The sequence below is a fragment of the Sardina pilchardus genome, chromosome 4, assembly GCF_963854185.1.
Source record: "Sardina pilchardus chromosome 4, fSarPil1.1, whole genome shotgun sequence".
In the NCBI taxonomy this organism is placed as follows: Eukaryota; Metazoa; Chordata; class Actinopteri; order Clupeiformes; family Clupeidae; genus Sardina; species Sardina pilchardus.
The window spans coordinates 5,476,874-5,498,261 of record NC_084997.1 but is presented as its reverse complement, the minus strand read 5'-3'; the positions used below and the strand labels follow the sequence as shown (position 1 = coordinate 5,498,261).

General features: G+C 42.9%; 1 protein-coding gene across 3 annotated transcripts in view; it reads left to right on the top strand.

Annotated features, from left to right (window-relative positions):
- The first annotated feature begins 13,193 nt into the window (after nt 1–13,193).
- Nucleotides 13,194–21,388, top strand: part of LOC134078119 (receptor tyrosine-protein kinase erbB-4-like) — a 222,629-nt gene continuing 214,434 nt past the window's right edge. For all 3 annotated transcript variants that reach the window (XM_062533796.1, XM_062533797.1, XM_062533795.1), the window contains exon 1: nt 13,194–13,489. In XM_062533796.1, the coding sequence (XP_062389780.1) occupies nt 13,411–13,489 (79 nt within the window). In that variant the 5' untranslated portion in view covers nt 13,194–13,410. The remainder of the gene's footprint in view (nt 13,490–21,388) is intronic.

Genomic DNA, 21,388 nt, shown 5'->3' with positions numbered 1-21,388 from the left:
CTTTCAATGTATCCCTCTATTTTTGCCAAAATCATATTTTAAATCTATTGATCAAGCGGTCATTTCCTTCATATGGAGTGGAAAGACTCCTAGGATTAGGAAGTCCCTCTTGCAGCAGTGTTCACTTAGTGGAGGACTGGCTTTGCCTAATTTTATGTTTTATTACTGGGCAGCAAATATCCATAAACTTCTGTTTTGGGTACGTAACCCCCAACCCCTGTGGTGCCAACTTGAATTGATGTCATGTGTGTCGTCCTCTCTCCCGGCTCTTCTCTTCTCACCACTTCCGACATCTCCCTCTCGTTACACAGACAACCAAATTGTCTGTAACTCTTTGAAAATTTGGTATCAATTCAGGCGCCATTTTAAGTCACACTCCCCCTCGACTCTTATGCCAATAACCCGCAATCATCTTTTTCCACCTTCTTTTCTAGACGCTGCATTTCAGTTGTGGGAGAGAAATGGTGTACAGACGTTCAATGACTTATACATAGGCAGAGTTTTTGGTAGCTTCACAGACCTATCTGCTTTGCATGACTTGCCTAAGGCACATTTATTTCGATACTTTCAAATTAGGCACTGTGTCTTAAAAACGTTTTCTACCTTCCCCATTCTACCCTCTAAGCAGCCTTGGGAAGACCTCTTTAAACTCCAACCCAATCAGAGGTCACTGGTTTCCCACATTTATCGGGCTCTTCTGTCATTTAACACCGAGCAGTGCTCTAAAAGTGCGGCTGCCTGGGAGCAGGAGCTGGTTGTGGAGTTTGGAGAAGATTTTTGGGAGAGAGCCATTGACAGAATACGTAATTCTTCTTCATGTGCTCGTTTGAGCCTAATTCAGTTTAAAATTGTTCAGCGACTGCATCTGTCAAGTTCAAGGCTATCAAAAATATACCCTGACACTGAGGACATCTGTGTTCGGTGTAGAGGTACACCCTGCCACTTGACTCACATGTTTGCATCATGCCCCAAACTTAAGCATTACTGGAATTCTGTATTTAAAATCTTATCAGAAATTGTGGGAATCACTTTGGAACCATGCCCGCTTATAGCTATATTTGGTGTTTCACCCACCCCACACATCCTCAGCAAGACCCAGGCAAATGTTGTGGCATTTGCCACCCTACTGGCTAGGCGTAGAATTCTACTTAATTGGAAATCACCACAACCCCCTCTTATTTCTGTCTGGTTGAAAGATGTCATGTTTTTTTTGAAATTAGAGAAAGTTACTGTTGGCATATGCTCTGGTTGTAGCAAAGAAACTTATTTTGCAGTTTTGGAAGAAAACTGAGTCCCATCTGTTAAAATGTGGTTGGAAGAAATGGTTAAACTCCTGCACCTGGAAAGGATGCGGTTTGTCCTTTCAGATAGATTGGAACAGTTTCATAAGATCTGGTCTCCCCTCCTCCAATATCTTGACAGAGTAGGCTGAATTTTACTATGACTCTAATTGTATGCCCCAGTGCCAATACATATCAGGAAGTCCCAGGGGGGGTGGGTTAGGGTGGGAAGTGGGATGGGACATTTGTGTTGTTGCTTGTTTTTGTGTATTTTGTTTGTTTTTCCTTTGCATTCAAACTTGCATATGTTTTGAAAAATGTATGAATGCAGATTATTCCTCAATAAAAAAGATTTGAAATAGAAATTAGAGAAAGTTAAATTCACTCTACGTGGGGACGCAAGTAGATTTTTTAAGCACTGGTGTCCTTTCATTCAGTATTTTACAGACTTACAAACACTCCCGTGACCTGATTTTATAGGACATATCTATCTATCTTAATTATAAGGTAATTAGGAACTCTTCCAATCCTTCACTTTAGGGCCTCTGACCCCCATGTTAGGGCATTAGCACAAGCACACCATACTGTGGTGGTTATGCAACCAACCATCAATGTTCTGTCCACCAGGTTTTTTTTTATTATTATTTCTTTATTTGTTTATTTAATTTATAATTATTATTTTATTACTTTGGTTTTGTTGTTTGTGAGTGTTTGAGATTCATTTTTACTGTACTGTACGATGTATCTGTATGCCTGTAATGTCAAGGGATGGGAACTGGGTGGGTGTGTGGGAGGGAGTGAGAGGGTTGGTGTCTATTTCTTGATTTTCAATGAATATTTGCAATGTACAAATTCTACATTCATGCTTTGAAATTAATAAATAAACCATGATTAAAAAAAAAGAAATGTATAGTCTGGGGTCGGACCATTCACAGAGCTGAAGCCTGTGGGTGGGATGAACAGTTGTCTTTCAAACTGCCTCTGCATGTAATAGGCCAGCATTTGTGACCAATCGTAGCCGGTCGGCAAAACGGAAAATACATCCTTCTTTAAAACGAATGACTTGAGTGCTTCTTTCTGCTCAACCTTCAAAGAAAAGCCGAAGTCTAACTCTTCCAAAGCCGAGCGCGCTTCGTTAGCCTCATCCATCTTTCGTTTAACTCTATGGTTGTGCAACACGGTCTCACACCCAGCTCATCGAACGAGGACGCATGGTCCAGCTCCCTGGCGTCACTATCGGAAGCCGAAGGTGAGCTAAGGCGGGCTCAAGGACTCCGTTCACAGATAGAGCGTTCTGATTGGATAGGCTGGCCTGGAGTCGAACACAGGCTTGGCCTCAACGGTGCGACCCTAGACCATCCCGCTAGGCAAAAATATTTTTGGCCGCTAGGGTGCGTCTAGATTTCTAGGCTACCATTTTATTGGAATATGTTCCAACTTCCAACCAATCAGATTTTGTTGGTGAGTGTTATACCAGAGACGGTTTATAAAGCGAGACGACTCATATGAGGGTCAATTCCGGTTTCCCTGTGACGTAGTGCCACTCCCATTTAGGAGGCAAACGGGAGAAATAAACCTCGGATTATGACCATTCCCTTAGCCCTACATTCAGCAATGCAAGTAACGAACCCATATTCTACAAGGCACACGTCTTTCTAACATTCCCACATTGAAATCGTATATTCCAGCGAGATAAATACATAGAAAAATAACTTTGTTCACGACCTGTCCCCCCTGACCTGACCTGTCTCAGCTAATTGCGCAGGCCACCTGTTATCAACGGCACACTGCTTCTGCTGCTTCTACACTGGTCTAAACCGATGATCTCGTCACTGATCACGCCCATTTAGGAGGCGGAAGTGGGCACCATTTCATTCCATTGAAAACCCCTGTGACGATGTGCCGCCTCAGCAGCACATCACACTATTATTTTGGAGTTTTGTTTAATGTCAATGTCCTGTATTATTTGCCCCGTGTTCATGTTATTGGGTACGTTCCTTGGCGCGCGAGGAAATTGCTTAATGTGTGAGCATGGGCGGTTGGGGTTGATGTAAGCTATGGTAAATGTGTGTGATGTTTATGACTGATGTAGATTGTCCGCCAGGTAGGGGCGGTGTGCCCTTTTATGGGTGTTTAGACTTCGCCGGTGTTGGCGGAAGTAATGAATTGATTGGCCATTTAAATGCTAGTTTTCCTCTGTGTAGGGGTTCGTTTTGCGAAGTGCTTTGAGATGCGCGGTAAGAGGCTGCTGTGAGCCTTGCGTGTAGGCCTGCTTATGAGACCTGAACTTTCGTGTTTGTTGTTAAATGTTTGTTTGTCAATCTTTTTGTATCTCACGTCGGGTGCAACCGATCGGAACCATGGACTATATTTTGATTATTTTTTCACGTTGTAAATAAAAACACCGTGGGCCCTCTTAAACCTGCTGTCTCGGCCTGATTCCTCCTACACCACTTGGCTATCCTATCACATTTGGTGGCAGCGGTGGGATCCAGTGGCCGTGGAGAAAATACCATCTAAATCGGTTGAGCTTCAGGTGAGGGTAGCCTATTTTTTCCGTCGTTTCGTTGCGTAAGTTATTTTTCCTTTTTGTGACCATGGATGGCGGTATCAAGAGAGCAGCCGCAGCCGAATACCTGTGGCAATGGCTACACTTGGAGGACGACCGGGAAGAAGCAACTCCTATCCTCGGGGAGGCTCTGGGAGGTAATTTATCTGAGCTTTGGCCTTGCTGGCTGGAGCTACACCCGGCGGAGTCGCTGCTGGAGGCCCGTTTTGAGTCTACAAGGCCCATAGAGGCCCATACATTGACTTCAGAAGCTATCGGGGTCTACCTCGATGGTGCGGAGCCTATTGAGGTTCCAGACCTTCTGATCGGGACTACTACAGAGGGCCAGCCTGGCGACATTGCGGTGAAACAGGTGTCGGGGAACACCCCGTCAATGGCACCTAAACCTCCGCAGAGAGTTAAGCGGAAAAGGCGCATTTCAAGCAAGCGGCGACGGAGGAGACGCAAGCATTCTCCTTCGAAATCGGCGAAGCCGTTTGTCGACGTAAGGACTCCTTTGGCATCCCAAAGAAATGTGGGGCTGCCAAATACTCCAATTCCGCATCAGACAATATTTCCATCTTCTTATGGACTATTGGACTCTGGTTTTGTTCCTATTGCTCGAATCGTAAGCCTGCCATGTCCGAAACGTATATGATGTGTATTCAATTGCGTATTTATTTCTGTGTATGCGGTAGTCTACTTTGTACCTTCCTGTCCATTTTTATGTGTACCTGCTACCCCGGATTTTGCCTGTCCGAGGCGGGCCAATATTTCCTGATTGGGCTTAGCTTTTCTCTAGGACTTCCGCGCTTCTAGTGCGGGAGGTTGTGTGACTGCGGCGTCTTAGGGACGCTTGGTCATAAGGTGGGGGGTATGTGACGATATGCCGCCTCAGCAGCACATCACACTATTATTTTGGAGTTTTGTTTAATGTCAATGTCCTGTATTATTTGCCCCGTGTTCATGTTATTGGGTACGTTCCTTGGCGCGCGAGGAAATTGCTTAATGTGTGAGCATGGGCGGTTGGGGTTGATGTAAGCTATGGTAAATGTGTGTGATGTTTATGACTGATGTAGATTGTCCGCCAGGTAGGGGCGGTGTGCCCTTTTATGGGTGTTTAGACTTCGCCGGTGTTGGCGGAAGTAATTAATTGATTGGCCATTTAAATGCTAGTTTTCCTCTGTGTAGGGGTTCGTTTTGCGAAGTGCTTTGAGATGCGCGGTAAGAGGCTGCTGTGAGCCTTGCGTGTAGGTCTGCTTATGAGACCTGAACTTTCGTGTTTGTTGTTAAATGTTTGTTTGTCAATCTTTTTGTATCTCACGTCGGGTGCGACCGATCGGAACCATGGACTATATTTTGATTATTTTTTCACGTTGTAAATAAAAACACCGTGGGCCCTCTTAAACCTGCTGTCTCGGCCTGATTCCTCCTACACCACTTGGCTATCCTATCACAACCCCCTTTATGATTCATCTTAGTAACTATACGATCTTTGGTTATACCTTTGGGAGTTCAGGTTTTGATGTTGCTAGCGTACCATGCAAGTAAACCAGAATGGAAGAAGAATGGAATTCCCGCTAGTATGGTGATATTGGGGGTCCAATATGTTTGTACCCACAATTCATGGCATCAATCAGTATTTTGTCTGCAAAATACAATAGAGATCGCTAAGACATGTGACCAACTAGGTGGCAACCTCATTAAAATGCAAAGAAATATGAGGCGCAAGTTGACCTCTTGCAGCAGCGAGATCTGCCGGTGGCAGCAGGGGCGGGGATACAAACGCTGCTATGAAGTTGTACACTCTCTACTTCCCGTGGTCTAGATGTGACCATGTGACGAAACATGAGGCACGGACCCGCGCGGACCCTTGTGGATATGAAGAGGCATCTAAACACCTGCACATACGTCAGGGATGTAAAAGCCAATTGGGGCAAAGTCCTGACGTCATGAAGGCAGGGTCTAGGCTCCGCTGCACTCTGCAGTACCTCTAGCACGGCTGCTCTGCTGCTGAGCAGCCGCCTGGCCACGCCTTGCTCCCGCGATAAGTTGAGGCCATGTGATACCGACTGCCGAGTCGAAAACACACCCATCTAGACCAACGTGGACAGATTTTTAACCACGTGCATCTTGTGCTGCGCAGCTTTTGTGCTGCGCAGCCATCTTGAACGCGCCTATGGGTATGTTTGGCCAGTTTACATGGGCTGGCATCAGGCTAGTGTTCTGGGTCTATGGTCTGGCATGAAAATAATGAAAACTTAGCGTGAAAAAATAGTGTGAAAAACAGAACATAATCTTGCGTCTCCTTACTGTTGCTATCCATGCCATTCCTCGCTTTTGTCACCTCTGAGACATGGCGTGTACTATTATTTTTCCATGCTGGAAAACGATAAAAAAGCTTCATGCCACTCTATTGCAGTTTATAACACAGCAGGTAAACGTCATCTCGAACAGTGCACTGCGTTCCTCCCACAAAGTCAGTAAAACTACCTAAATTTGTGCCGCGGATTCCCAAAGTGCTTTGCGTTTTCCACTGGGAATACCTCATGTTCTCAATCCTTATACTTATGTTGAGCTAATAAGTCTCCGCAACAAATACACACGAGGACATTAAAGAAAAAACATGGTGTGATTTTCATAGGACTGAAATGGTATATGAGGCATCTAGTAGAAACATGAAAATCAATGTGGGAATAGCTCAATGTATAGTCATTTTTTGTACAAAGTGCCAATGATATACTGTGTTTCATTCATAGATAAATACACTTACTTGGTTACATTGTATACCTTTTGTATGCATTTTCATTCTTGTCCCTGAGGTAAAACAATGATATTTATGTATCTATTGCACAACAATGTCACTTTGTAGACTAAATGTCCACACACTGAGCCACTACCACATAGATTTTCATGTGCCTACTGACTACCCCGCATGCCATTTTAATTTTAATCCACTGAAAATTGCCAAAAAGCACAACCTTCCCATGTTTGATACTTAAATTATATGTGGAGAGCCCAAATATTGGCACAGCATTAATACAATATTATAAGTAAGGAAAAAAAGTAATGATTGAGACCAAATGTGTACAAAAAGGTTTGTAGTACCCTTAATGTCACACGTTTTGCACTTTTTTCCTTTTTTACAAATCAAGGCCCTTGTAGAAAATCAATGAGCATGTTGTATACTTCTTATAGTTCAGTCATACTGAGAACATGTTTGTCTTCTACCCTACAAAGTTTGAGCTGGCTATGAATAATATTTGAATTTTAATTTGAAAGAATGGCCAAACATTGCTTTCCAGATAATGGCCCCAAGTTTGGCAGTGATGTCTCCCACTCAGGCGTATTAAAGGAACACTTCACCGTTTTTTCATATTAAACTACATTATTCCCCTAATTAAGACGAGTTGATACATACCTCTCACGTTTCAATGCGTGCACTCACTGGCGGCGCAACTTTGATAGCACTTAGCTAGCCCAATGCATTCATTAGGATCCAAATAGAGATGACGTTAGAAGCGACACCTCCATGTTTTCCCTATTAAAATACAGTTACACGAGTAGTCACACGACCAAGTATGGTGAGACAAAATAAAACGTGGTGCATTTCTAAGCAGGTAAGAGGGATAACTATATTGTGTGGCGCAGTAATATCCTCACTTTTGCACTTTCAGTTTCACTTTGGAGTGAGGATATTACTGCGAAGTGCTCCCAATATTATTCAGCCACATACATGTAACGCTGTGCATGCACTCCTGTTTCCGCTGTGAGATTCCACTCTCACATTTGGGCCAGATATCTATGTGAAAAGATAACCAAAAACTCCTGTAGGCTCTAGAGACTAGGCCGTGCATCTGCATCCTGCACAGCCTGACAGGCCCTCCACACTGGTTAACACATTTTGATTTAGAGAGTAAGACTTCGTGTTTGAATTGAAATGCATTCTACTGTGAAAACTTCAGCAGAACTTCAGCAGATAGCTTCAGCAGATGCTGTGTTAGATAGATGAGATAGATAGATACTTTATTGATCCCCAAGGGGAAATTCAAGAAATGTTGAAGTGTTAGTTTGACATTGTGGTACTGAATAGCATAGCCTCATGGAGATCTAAAGTAGGATGACAGGCGTCCCCGGTGTCAGGGTCCAGACACCGTTTTTAGTTGCCTGCCTCTGGGAAAATAAAGAAAAACTACTTGAAGATAAAACTTGTACTGTATGTATTTCAATCAGATTGATAGTCAAACTGAAAATGTCCCTGTCATTTTTGGGATTATGTCCCCGGTTTTAGTATCGGACATCTGGTCACCTTAATATAAAGGTACTCGTCAGCAGGTGGATCTGTCATGTCAAGGCTTTGTAAGGTTGCTGTAAGGACAATATTTAACATGTTTTTGACTGAAGATTACTGCAGTCACAGCCCTGAAAGGGGTAATCTTGGTGTCCTTAGTTGACAGGCAAAATATGTCAAAATATGTAGCAAACTGCAGATAGGCATCAGTAACAACAAAGTATTCCAACTTGATGTCTCTAAAGAGAAGGATCAGTTTGGACATGCCCTGTACTTGTTCCTCCAGTCTGTGTGCTTGAACCTTAAGATATTCTCTTTAGATTGTGTCTTTACCTACGTCATATTTGCATAAACTAGAAAGGCCAGTTTCCTCCCAGTGGAGTATGATACAGAACTGAGATGTTTGCCAAGCCCACACACCCATACTCCCCTGCACTGACTGCAGATCCTGCAGAAACACTGCAGACATAACTTATCACAGTACAACATGCACTGCTCGCTCAAATGGCCAGCGAATGGAAAAGCTATATTGCACCTTGTATCCTAGTACAATCGTGCCTCATAAACTCCATCCTCAAATTCCATTGCTACCTCGGATATACTTTGTTGATTAACTGCTGCAACAAAATTCTGTCCTATTTCTTTCTTCATTCTTCATACGCATACAAAAAAGATTCAGTTGTCTGATATTGTTCAACCCAACCTCATGTGTGTATTTTTATGGTAGGTCAAAACATGCCCAGCAGATGGCAGCAGTCTACTAGAAACTGGCCGTCACTGCTGGCCTAGAGCCATGTCATCATTGCAGTAATGGTCAGTAAATTACTGAGTGGTGCAAGGCATGTTGAAAAGAACTGTCCCCGCCACTTCATTAATAACATGAGTGAACCATTTTCCAGCTCATCCCCAGCATCTTACTTGACACTGGTTGTCTGGCTTTCTCTGAACTTCTGACCCACCAATAATTTGCAGTGTAAGCCATCCAATTTACAACACCTTCACAAGGGCACACAGCCACTATTATTCATGCCAGCAGGCCAGCTCCAAGACAGCTGTACTAAGCCAAATTTAAAAGCAGATCAGAAGCACACACACACACACACACACACACACACACAAACACCCGCACACACTACACACACACACACACACTACAATACATGTATCAAAATATGGTCATGTGTGTCATGGTAAAGGTTCACATATTCGTATCGAACCGTTTAGGTAGAGGATGTTACATACAGATACAGATGTGTACTGAATGTACCAAATGCAGTCTTTAACAGTAATCAGTATTATTTTTTTTGCTGCAGACCATGTTTTAAATTAAGTTCCAGCACAAACATATTGAGTGGCAGACCATATATCAGTTTAGTCAATTAATGTTTAAAAACATTTGACACCTTTTCAAAATACACTTTTTCAAAATAGGCTACTTCTCCTGTTGTGCATCAGCAATATTATAAGTGAATTTTAGGTCAGTACTGTGCTGAAAATTCACCAAACTGAACTTCGAAACTAAGATACACACCGAAATATAATTTTTGTGTACCAATACGCCCTTAATGTGAGATGAGAAGTACACAAACGTTCTACTTAGTGTTTTATGACACTCATTATCCTGGCTAATCACATTTTCAAACATTCGTATATACCACATATGAAATACATATGAAAGTGATGACTATAGACTCTGCTATACGCTACGTTATACTCTGCAACCTAACAACCAATGTAAAACATGTGAAGACTGCAGGGGTTTATAACTTTAAATGCTACCCAGTCAGTCATGTTTGGTCCTGCCTTGTGGTGACTCAACATGTCTTCTGATGCATGATTAATTTACCCAATGTGCATACAAAGGAGTAGTACACACCTTGTAATAACTTATAAGGAGTTATCTCTTGAGGCAAGTTAGCACTATCATAGCAGGCCACAGCAGTTGAAGACTGTAATTTCGCACTGGATTACCATACTGCAATTACACACTGGATTTGTCAGACACAAACTGGATTTAAAATGTATGACATTATAAAAAGTTGTATAGTGACAGAAGTGAGAGAATACTTGTGTGCACTGGTTTAATGCATGTTTAGGCATGACACTGTATTTTAGCCTATTTAATAACTCTCTATAGCTTTATTTTTAAAAAAGTCAAACATTTGATAACGACAGGCCAATCAATGAAAGTCTGTGGCCCAAACTGATGATATGTGATATGTGCTTGGACCGTTGGCCACTGTCAATATAGCAGTAGCTCAGTGTAATCAGGTCTGGTTGTTAGTTAGGGTATTGGTTAGGAGGTAATGGTATGGTTGTTGGTTAGGTAGTTATGGTGTGGTTGTTGTTAGTTAGGTACAGTGGTTATGGTATGGATGTTAGTTAGGTAGTTATGGTATGGATGTTAGTTACAGTAGGTAGTTCTAGTGCAACTTTTTCGCTACACACAGCTAACATAAGGTGACTCAACAGTCAGTCAAGATTGCAGCTAATGCTTTGAAGTCAGTTTGATGTGCATTGGATTTTACTTAGTCATTCAGTTCATGGTTTACATTCTTCTGTCAATGAAAGGAAAGATGTAACAACAATCCCATTAGGGCAGTAAATACTGTTTGTATAATAATGGGGAATGTCGACCAGGCTTATGGCATAATGTAGGCATCAGTGTCCTTACTAAAGTGACAGAACTGGAAACAAAGTGAATGTGGTTGGGCAGGGTGAGAGGTCATGCTGGAGCAGTTGTAGCAGCGGCGGTGCCGAGAATACCCAAGTGTTGTGTGTCCCTGTTGCTTTAAATAAGCACCTGTCACTTCACTCCCACTCACTGACATTAGACCATTTTGGCACAATAATAATGATAACAGAACTTTCTTGTTTCTTGAGTAACCTTATTGCAATGATCTTTCTGTCATATTCTGTCAGCATTTAGCCCCAGAACGTTCTCCCTCTTTCTCTTTCTTTCTCTTTCCCTTTTTCACTCTCTCTTTCTCTCCCAAGTGGTCTGTTATGGTGGTGTTGTTTTAATTTGGTGAAAGGCTGATCTAGTAATTTTTCCAAATTATGACGATAAACATGCAGTATATGCACAATCAAGTACCTACTGTAGCAATGCAGTCTGCATTCACAAACATTTGTCCCTACAAATAACTACTAAAACATTGAGATGACATGGGCAAACATATGCATAAGAGCTTCTAATATTGGCACAGACTAGTCCATGAAAAACCCATGGTTTGGGAGTGGACATATTTTGAATTATTTTCCACAAAGGATTCTCTGCTAGAACAGATTAGAATTTCCTTGTAAAGCTTTCATCACTACAAATTATTCAAGGTCCATAAATGCCCAAATACAGTTTATAACCAAATTATACATAACATTTTAATTGCCTGGCAAGGGACTCTAATAAAGTCTCCCTGGGACCCAGCCATGTAATGACTAAAATCCAGTCTGTAAAAATGGCCAGCGTCTCTGTCAAAATGACAAACAACTAAGAGCAGTGTCGCTATGCATGCAGTATGAACCACTGCAGCATTCAGATAGCACAGCACATTCAGCAATGCTGTGAAGGGCCTTTTGTAACAGGCATCTGAATGCCCATGTGTATGATTGCAGCAGGATAATGGGGATTGCTGGGGAAGCAGGACACTGTTGGAAATATGCTTTGCCCAGTTTGATAAAGCTGCTTCATTACTTGGGTATTGTGTGGCTAGAATCATTATGAGGGGAAGCTCTCCAGAGACATCGTTTTTATTGGCAGGCCTTACCCAGTGAAGGCCCATCCCTAAACATTTGTGTAGTTATGTACTGGATTACTGGCAATATAACATGCATCATATGTGCTTCATCTTAGGGAACTGCTAATGCATAATGGCAAGAATTTAAAGTGTCAAATAGAAATTTTGAGATTACGGAGATACGTCAGAGTTTCAAGCAAGTATATTGGTTTGTTTAACATGATACATTTAGGCTGATATCATCACACATTTGTTAGACCCACACTGAATTCACAAGAATGAGATAGGCCTGCATCAGAGTTGACAACATTCAGTAGACATCAAAATGGTCCAAATTGAAGATGTGCTTTTTATTACACCTTGTTATTTTCTCCTACACCGGCCTCTAGTGGCTAACTCTATACTCGCATTCTTCCCACGAAAGTCAAAATTGCATTGATTGCATCAAGCGAGCAGGGAACTCTGTGCTGCTCTTTTTAACTTGCAATTAGGCACTTACAGCAAATCAGTTAAGCTTGCGTTTTGCATCTGAAGGAGAAATCGCGATAGTTAAAATTTAGGACATATCGCTTAACCATTACCAACACCAAAAAGGGTTATGCTAGTCCACATTTAATCGGTCCCCTTCTGTTTGTTATAATCTCTGGGGGTTTCCAATTTGACCTCTTAAAACATGCGTTTGTCATTACTGTCAGTGAGGGAGGAAGACCAGATGTTTCAGCATATTGTAGCTCCAGGAAGTCATAACCCCTCGCAGGTGTTGAAGTGAAATGATATTGAAAGGACAATTCTTGAAGAACACCACAACGCAGCCATTGTTTTATTTTGACAGAGAAAACTGAAGTAGAAGACCACATACAGGCCACGTAGTAAAAGTGCATCAGTGATGTTGGATAATTCCTAAAGAATATTATTAGTAAGGTCGTCGATAAAGTCGCATTAATTTATCCATGCGTTTTGCGCGGCATCCGCATTTCATGATCAAGACGTTAAAATAATGCATCCGTGCTTGTTTGTACTGTAACGTGATTATAGGCATAATGAGGGGCTTGTGTTATTAGAAATTAGTGATTATTCCACGTTGACAGGCAGGTGCATCACAAGGCGAAAACGTGGAGGAACTCGGAGACTTCACATTCCTATAGTAGTAGGTGCGGAGTTGAAGAGGGCGGGTTTACGAGTACTTGTACATACTCTAGTATAGTCCAATGTCTGGAAAGAGAGGGAGAGGGGACGCGCGTATGGGGGAGTGTCTAGCCTGTGAGCCGTCTGCGTACTGAAGTCTGAAGACAGTAATGGCATGAGCATTGCATTGCGATTTAGTCTAGCCACTATATTGCGCGCCTGGGAAACGCCACTGTTTCAAACTCTTGACAGTTCATCGAGGAACGTAAACAATAAAAAAAGAGTTTGCGGACAAGTACAGCAAAGTAGAAGTGCGCACAGAGACTGACATTTGAACATCTTCATTAAAATAATAGGGCTAATAACCGCAAAGGGGATATGGTGTTGGACATGTGAATTATAGGAGTTACTTCTACCTTTCTGCCCAAAATGAAGCTGGCGTCTTCTCCGTGTTTGTTTGGCTTTCTTCTGACTTCAGTCGTGTTTCGGATGAGCACCTCTCAGTCAGGTGAGTGACAGTTCTGCCAGCAGTGTTTGCAAGCTTGTCATGACTGTTCACTTTACCGAATGGTAAAGCTACTTTCCTGTCGTTCTGAGGAAAAGGGTCGCTCACAGCATCTGATTAAAAAGAATAATCTGTTTTATCCTAACAGCGGATGCAATGTATATCCAGATTAATCGGAAATAGCACAATTAACTTGACATGACCACTATGCAATTCTAACGCTAATGTAGCCTCAGAAACACCAGACGCCACCTCCGCAGCTTTCTGAAAATGTACTGGTAAAAACCTTAATTGATACGTAAACAACGACTGGATTTCCTTTCAACTGGTCTGAAAACAAAATTCGGTGCGATTCTTGTTTCACTTTTCAGCCTGCAGTGAACTCTAGGTAGTGTTTTTTTTTGCCACAGAAAACAGGTTCATTTATGTTGTTGAACCGATTCTTTACTTCAGTTTCAGTCTGAGGATCTAAATAAGAAGCCATCAGATCAGGTGTGGACACATAAAGACACTGTTGAATGTAGTCTACAAAGAATGGGGCAGTGAAACGGTATCACACGTGTCCCACTACCAAAGCAGCCTAGCGCTTCCAACTGGAGCGTTATTATTCTCACCCCGTCCCTTGTGGGAGAAGGAATTTACCCTGACCAGATTTTTTTCTGTCGCTTTTTAGGAGAACAATAAGTGTTACTGGATAAAACATGTTTTGTCCACGCGGATTTTCTTCCCATCGCTCTGCCAAACTTTTTGTTTCCGATGTAGATGTTAACATTTGATTGTTTAGCGTTTCAGTTTATTAGGATTACGTTTATTTTTTATAATCTCTCCGTTCGTTATAGGTGTAGGCTACGCACACAGACCATCAGAGCATTTGCTATTCCATATCGGCAGAATTCCCGCCTTGTTTATACCCGAGCGTCGCATAACCTGTCCATGATTGAATAAAAGTTAGTTTAAGAATGAATCACATCTTGTGATCATTCCACTAATTTCTGCTTATGAAATGAATGGGTACCTCAGAGTTGATAGATTGAATTATTGACTTAATGTATCTCACTAAAGTTAATTCAAATGACATTTAATTAATTTCTTGGGCTAGTTTGAAAAGTGTGGCACATGTAGCCTATCATAAGGCTTTGCCAAAATAAACGTCTCCGTTTGAGAGCTTAAAAACTCGAATATCCACATGGTGGTAGTATGATCCGGAGACCCACTGAGCTCTTGTTTAACGTTAAATAAGGACCAAGCATGCACACACAAACACACACACACACACACACACACACAGACAGACGCACGCACGCATACAGACAGAAACATTCCACCAATGTCCTCGTGCTGAGTGTAGCAATACTGTGCGTAAAGCATTAATCATTTTGTTTAACGTAACATGCTATGTGGACATTATTTCCACACGTTCCCATTTAAGTGGTCTTTCGTGACATCAGTTGAATGAAATTTAATTATTTCTGTCTCACAAGTAGGCTATGCATTACTTTGTTTTAGTATCAACAAGAACATATTTTCTTGCCATTGGTCTTTTTAATTAGCATGTCGTACTTTTTTTACACCCTCAACAGACGCGTTTTATCCACCTTCTTGATCCAACTCAAGATACCTATGAATAATAATAATAAAAAAACCCTTGAGTTGCGGTTATGTTTGTTTGTTTTGATGTGAATACAGCCAACATAGCCGACGTTGAAACATAGAGGATGTTTAAATCATTTGATGTTGAACACAGAGCGGTGCACCACCTCTGGCTCTAGCAACAGGATTTGGTGCGTTTGCTTCATCCATGAGACATTGTGCTAAGAGGCGCACAGATTTTGGAACAGTGGAAGGACAAGGGTCGATGTTCTTTGTTTCCGATCGTATAAAATCGTTTGCAGATGTTTGCCTTCGTAGTCTTTTAGGGTAATACACTGATACTAGACTTTACTTCAGTCCATCTCGTGCAGTTTTCACGTGTCCAATCGTACAGTATGTCGTGATTGAATGACTTAATAAGTGTTCTTCTGTGATGATTTATTCTGCTGGTTGCTGTGATTGCTGTATGAACTTTATGTGATAAGAATTAAATTATGTTGTAAATTGTGTTTGGAATCTACTGTATATCTATTAAAAAATAATAATTCAATGCATTTCCAGTCTGACAGCCAAGGGCTGTGAATTTGAATCAGGCCATTAAATGACATTTTACAGTTCTTGTGGAAAACACTGATTGAAGACCAGAGAACACAAATATCAATGTGTTAATCGGCTTAAGCATGGATTAACTCCAGTCAGTGAGAAGAGAGATTCAGTACCAAAGAAAATTAATCATCTGGCAATTAAACTTGCTTTCAATCTCATTTCCCTGCTCAGTGCTGCCTTTTTCTCCGATGCTGGACCAAACAATTCAGATTCCAGCCTGTAGTGGTAGAGGGCAGTGACATTTTAAATGTCAGTTTTGGGTTATGTTTATTGCTGGTCCTAGGTACAAAGTTAGATTGAATGCATTGGTGGTTCTTCGTACAACTCACCATAGGTTCTGCCTGGTAATGGCCTGCGATCTGTCTAACTCCGGTCTCATCCAGAGACACAGAGTGGGGCCATGCAGGAGACTGTTTTTGCCTCCAGGTCAACAGGGCCAGGCCTGCTAATGAGTGCATTGACGTGGTTAGGATAGTGCCTTGTCTCAGTTTAGCCTACAGTGGCTGCCTCTTGGGTCATCTGTATTTCAGTGCTTTATAGCAGATTGGGGTGGATTGAATGACTGGTCTACACCACCCTTGTTCTATTTTGCCCTTTTTATCTTATCGAGTTAGTTTCTGTATGCATACTGCATTGAATTTGAAATCAAATCTCTTTACAATATTCAATTTGACTTACAGTAACGTCAAATTGTCAGTGCTGCCAAGCAGTATTCAAGTATGGCATTATATTACAATGGTCACATATTTTATTAGCTGATTTCTAGACAACCCTTGACACAGATCAACAAGGTCTGTATGTTTGAAAGCTACTTGATATCATTCTTTCAATTGCATGCATCTCTGAAGTTCATGGTCCATCGGAATGTTTACATACTTTGGCTCAGATCCTGAGAGCTGACAACAAAGCCAATGGATGTCCTCAGTGATTGCGCATGGTGTCAAGAGCAGCAGCCTCTTCCCCTTCCCTCTCCTCTCGTCTGTGTTATCAAAGCATGCGGAGATGGTGTTACACTTGCCTGCCCACACAGTAATAAGCCATCGTCTCACAAAGGCGTCTTATTCATTTTGTTCATCTAACATAGCCTGTGAAAGGCGTTCTGACCCCGGCGCCTGTGGCGCTCAATGGGAAGAAAAGCGGGCTTTGATTCCCACAGATCCTTCCTCTTGCCAAGCCAAGGCGGCTCTTTCTATGCAGCGTGGCGCTCTCTGCCCCTGCCTGGAGTGTCTCACTCGAGCCCAGGGCCCCTGGTGAACACGCCGGGCCCCAGGAAGAGCAGCAGCGTTGGGAGCCTTGCCTTTCTCCTCTTGCCAACCGGTCAGAGAGATGAGTGGACGAGCAGGTCGAGGGCCTCAGGGATAGTGGTCAGATTGGTCATGGTCTCTTCCTTAGGATGTTGGGTAATGAGAAAAGTGTGACCATAGGCTGCCCTATACTGTATGTAGCGTCTCAAAGTTACACTATGATGAGGAGGCTCAGTCATTGTGGTTGATGCATTGTTTCATTTGAATAGGGAACCTTGTGCGTTATTTGTCTTATTTACAGGGATATTTGTTGCTGGTGTTTAAGGAACAGGTCTAAAAGGAGGACAGAGAAAACTGCACTGTTGCTTTGCCATACTTTACATCCATAGACATAAACCATAAGATCATGAGAATGGGAGTGTTTTTACCAGCTCGCTCCTTCTTGCCTTTATTAAGACGGTCTAGATTACATTTTGAGCGCTGCCCAGTATTCATTTCATTTATTGGAGTTCTAATTGGATTTGTGTGAGTTGCTGGCAGTGTTTTATTAAAGGTAGGTACAGTATGCAGCAGTATCAGCACTGTGAGTTTTAGTGGCTCTTCTGCCTATGCTGTCTGTTACCAGTGGAATCTGTTGGAAGGGTCAGGTGTTCAGCACCCTCAACAGCAGTTTGCCAACACAGTTCGGGACTGGATGTATTTTTGTTTGTAAGGTTATCAGAAGCCTCAGTATTGCACAAAGAGATTAGAAATGTATCATTCTGAAAGTCTTGCCAGGAATATTTGATCATCCTCCACAGAGCGCCGCATACATTTTAAATGGTTTTCTCCTAATATGCATTTGTTTGTTGTGTGTGTGTGGGAAGAGGTACAGATTGCTTGCCGGGGCAAGATAAGGCCTGCAGAGATTTCTAATCACGCAGGCTTCATTAATGGATATACAATGTGTACATACTGCATGAGTATGTACTGTCTATACTGCGCTATAGGTGGCAATCACACTGATGTGTTTGTATGTGTGATACATTATAATTGAGTGTGCAATAATTATAAGGTTGTGTAATGCATAAAACTGAGTTATAGTGAGGAGTTCTCCACGTACTTGAAATAAACAGGCATTGCATGTTGCATCCTCAGATAAATCAGCAGGTGATGGAGAACTGCTGTCACAAAAATGACAAATAATACCATGTCAGTTTGCGCTGGAGATGCTGGGAGCTATTGTTTTACATTGAACTTCAATTTCACCTCCCTGCATCAACATAATTCAAATCAGTCCGCCAGTGACTCACAGAAAATGCCATTCAAAATGTACTTGAGGAGCATGTGAATAAGAAAGACCAAGAACAAGCTTGAGTGCCTCTTTTGTGCTTCACTCAGAAGCCAGAGAGCTTGTCTGTCAGGCTGCAATTAGGGGTTCTATGCCATGAGGCTTGAAGACGAAGACGAAGCCTTGCGCAGGACTCATGAGCAATGGCAGCGAAGCCTCCGCTTTGATTGACAGCGTCAGTCTTGTTGTGCCGAGCTCTTCCAGTCGTCCGTGCCTCCGCACTAGTCTGCCTCCCTTTCTTCCGCTTCCATCCGCCTCTTTGTGTGTGCCCTAAAAAGGGGGGAATTAGTATGACAATGAATATATGGCTAATCTCTGCTAAAGCGCACTCATTACCACAGTGTGGGGAATTAAGTCAGTTAATTGTGTCTCCCTAATTTCTACACTTTGCCTTGTTATGCCTTCAGAAGTGGTTGACAGCAACTTGTTTTATTCTTGCTCGCTCTCACTTTGCCTGTATAATAAAAGATTGAACAAATAAAAGAATAATAATAGGTTGGCAAACTTTCCAATGCAGTCAGGGTCCCCTTTCTTGTGAGAAGTGTTTCATGTTTCAGTTCTGGGGGACCATTTTTTTTCTTTTTTCATTCTCTGGCTCTTTCCTTTTGTAGTCCTTTTGAGAATATTCACTGCTAATCGGCGCGCGGTGCAATTATGACAGCCTTATGTGATGATGACTGTCATGGAAAAGCATTCAAAATGTTGTGTACTATCAAAACACAACACAGACAGTGTATCAAATCAGACATGGCACAGAAAAATATAATGGATGTTAGTTTACCAAGTTTTTAACTATAATTTTTTTTTGTGTTTACAGTAGTTTCAGACATAAAGTTAGGAAATGATATGCAATGATGTCTATTAATTCCTCTTCCCGTTTGTCCTCTTAAATGAATCTCTCACCAGCATGACCTTTCGTAAATGAGCCAGCTATCTGACAGAGCAGCTGTAAAGGAGGCATCAGGGAGTGTGGGAATACACAGACAGTAGAAAGAGAGAAAGAGAGGGAAGAAGGGAGAGAAGGGATTCTACGAGGTCAATTTGGGGCAAGAACAAGGAACTGAGTTGGAATGCGTGAGAGATGGAATAATGATTACAACAGTACTAAAAATTCATTCATGGAGGAGATGTATATGACGCATAGGCAACAGAGACCTGACCCTGCCCTTTAAGGATGCCCTGCATTGAGTGTGTGCTGGTGCTCTCTACTGCGCCCACCATCAGATAGCTGAACCTCTGAAGCGTACGCAGTCACCTTGCAGCAGAGCTGAAATAATGCCAGGTGTAAAGGTACATAAAGCACTGAATGAGATCGGGGGGAGAGGCAATTGACCTTGCCTGGCTGACTGGCTGCTGGAGGTTGGGCGTGTGGAGGAGGGGGAGGGGGAGGAGGAAGAGGGCTGTGCAGACGAAGGGCTTTTTTTGTTTTGGATGCAGGGGAGCAGGCAAAACTCCAGGCTGAAGAGCAGGGTCCAGCCAGTCACTCACCACCAGATCGTTTTGGGGGTTTTGAAATCAGACACTGGCTGAGAAGGACAGTTACACTGATGTTGCCATTGGCACTGGAATCTCCACTGGAGTTGTAACCTTTGTTTCTTTGCCTTTGAACAGGCAGTGCTATTTTTGCAAATTTCTATTTTTGGTTTTCATATATGGCCTCATATTACAGCTCTGCATTGCCTTGCTGGTAGCTGGTATTTCCTACTGGATGCAGTGAATAGCAGAAATGAGGGAGAGAGTGACCAGAAAAAATGAGATCCCTGAGTGGGGGAGAAAATGACAAAATATCTCTACCAGCCCAATGTCAACGTTTGCTGCATTTTGCCTTCTGTGGCCATTTACCTGGGACAGCGGTGCTTCATCACAGCTCTTACCGGTGCCATGGACAAAGCAGGGAACTTTCTCTATCTCCCTCTCACTCGCTCTCACTGTCTCGCGCATGCACACACACTCTCCCTCTCCCTCTCCCTCTCCCTCCTCATCTCTCTTTTCCTCTTTCTCTCTCGTCCTCTTTCCCTCTCTTTCTCTCTCACACATGCCCTAACACACATGGGGGAGAGAAGAAAAGAAGAATAAAGTCAGCATCCATATCTGTGTGTGAAGCATCTGTTGTGAGTGATGGAGTTCCTGCGAGAGCAGGCGGAGTGAGCACGCTGAGACGCCTGCTGTTTGTCTACCACCCCCTTCTGTCCTACCGCCACGCGCCTGCACCCAAACATTACACCCCTTTGGCAAGGTGAGGGGGATGCTGATGCAAGATTGTTTGTAGCGACGAGTGAAAAGGAGAAAGGGGGAGAGAGAGAGAGAGAGAGAGAGAGAGAGAGAGAGAGAGAGAGAGAGAGAGAGAGAGAGAGAGAGAGAGAGAGAGAGAGAGAGAGAGAGAGAGAGAGAGAGAGAGAGAGAGAGAGAGAGAGAGAGAGAGAGAGAGAGAGAGAGAGAGAGAGAGAGAGAGAGAGAGAGAGAAGGGGGTGAAAGGGAAAAGGGGAGTCAGACGGAGGGGGGGGAGCATATCTAATTTTAGCAGATTTTTTTCATCCCTCCACCTCTTCTTACCTCCCCTCATTTTCTCCCAAGCAGGGACGGGAGTGAAAGGGACATGGGTGAGTTTCCCGTGAGCTCGCTGCTAAAGTAGCCACTATCATAGGGGCCGGACAGCCCAATTAATCAGGCCCAGCCCTGGGGAGCTGTGCTGGCCGTGACAGGGACGCTTTATCCTGGCTGGCCACAGGACACACATTCTCTGACACCGCTCTGGTCCTCCGCCCTCGTACGGAGCCAGCTCCTTCTCTTTTAAGAGCCACTACGCTGCCAGACAGATGCTCTTTGCTCTTTTACAGCCTCTCTCTATTCCCCCATGTCGCTCTCTCTTTTCTCTCTCTCTCTCTCTCTCTCTCTCCCTCTATCCCACACATGTGGACACACACCAGTACATGGACAGGCCATTCAGACCCACAATATCCATCTTTTATGTGACCTCTCTCTTCCCATTGAATCGTTTCCATTTAAGTTATTTTTTTTCCCGGACTGTCTCTTGGTCCATTGATAGTCCCTCAAGTGCCCAGTGTTTTTTTGTCAGTTCTCACTCTCGCTGAGTCCATCCGTCTGTGAATGCCCTTGGCGTGGCAGGGGAAA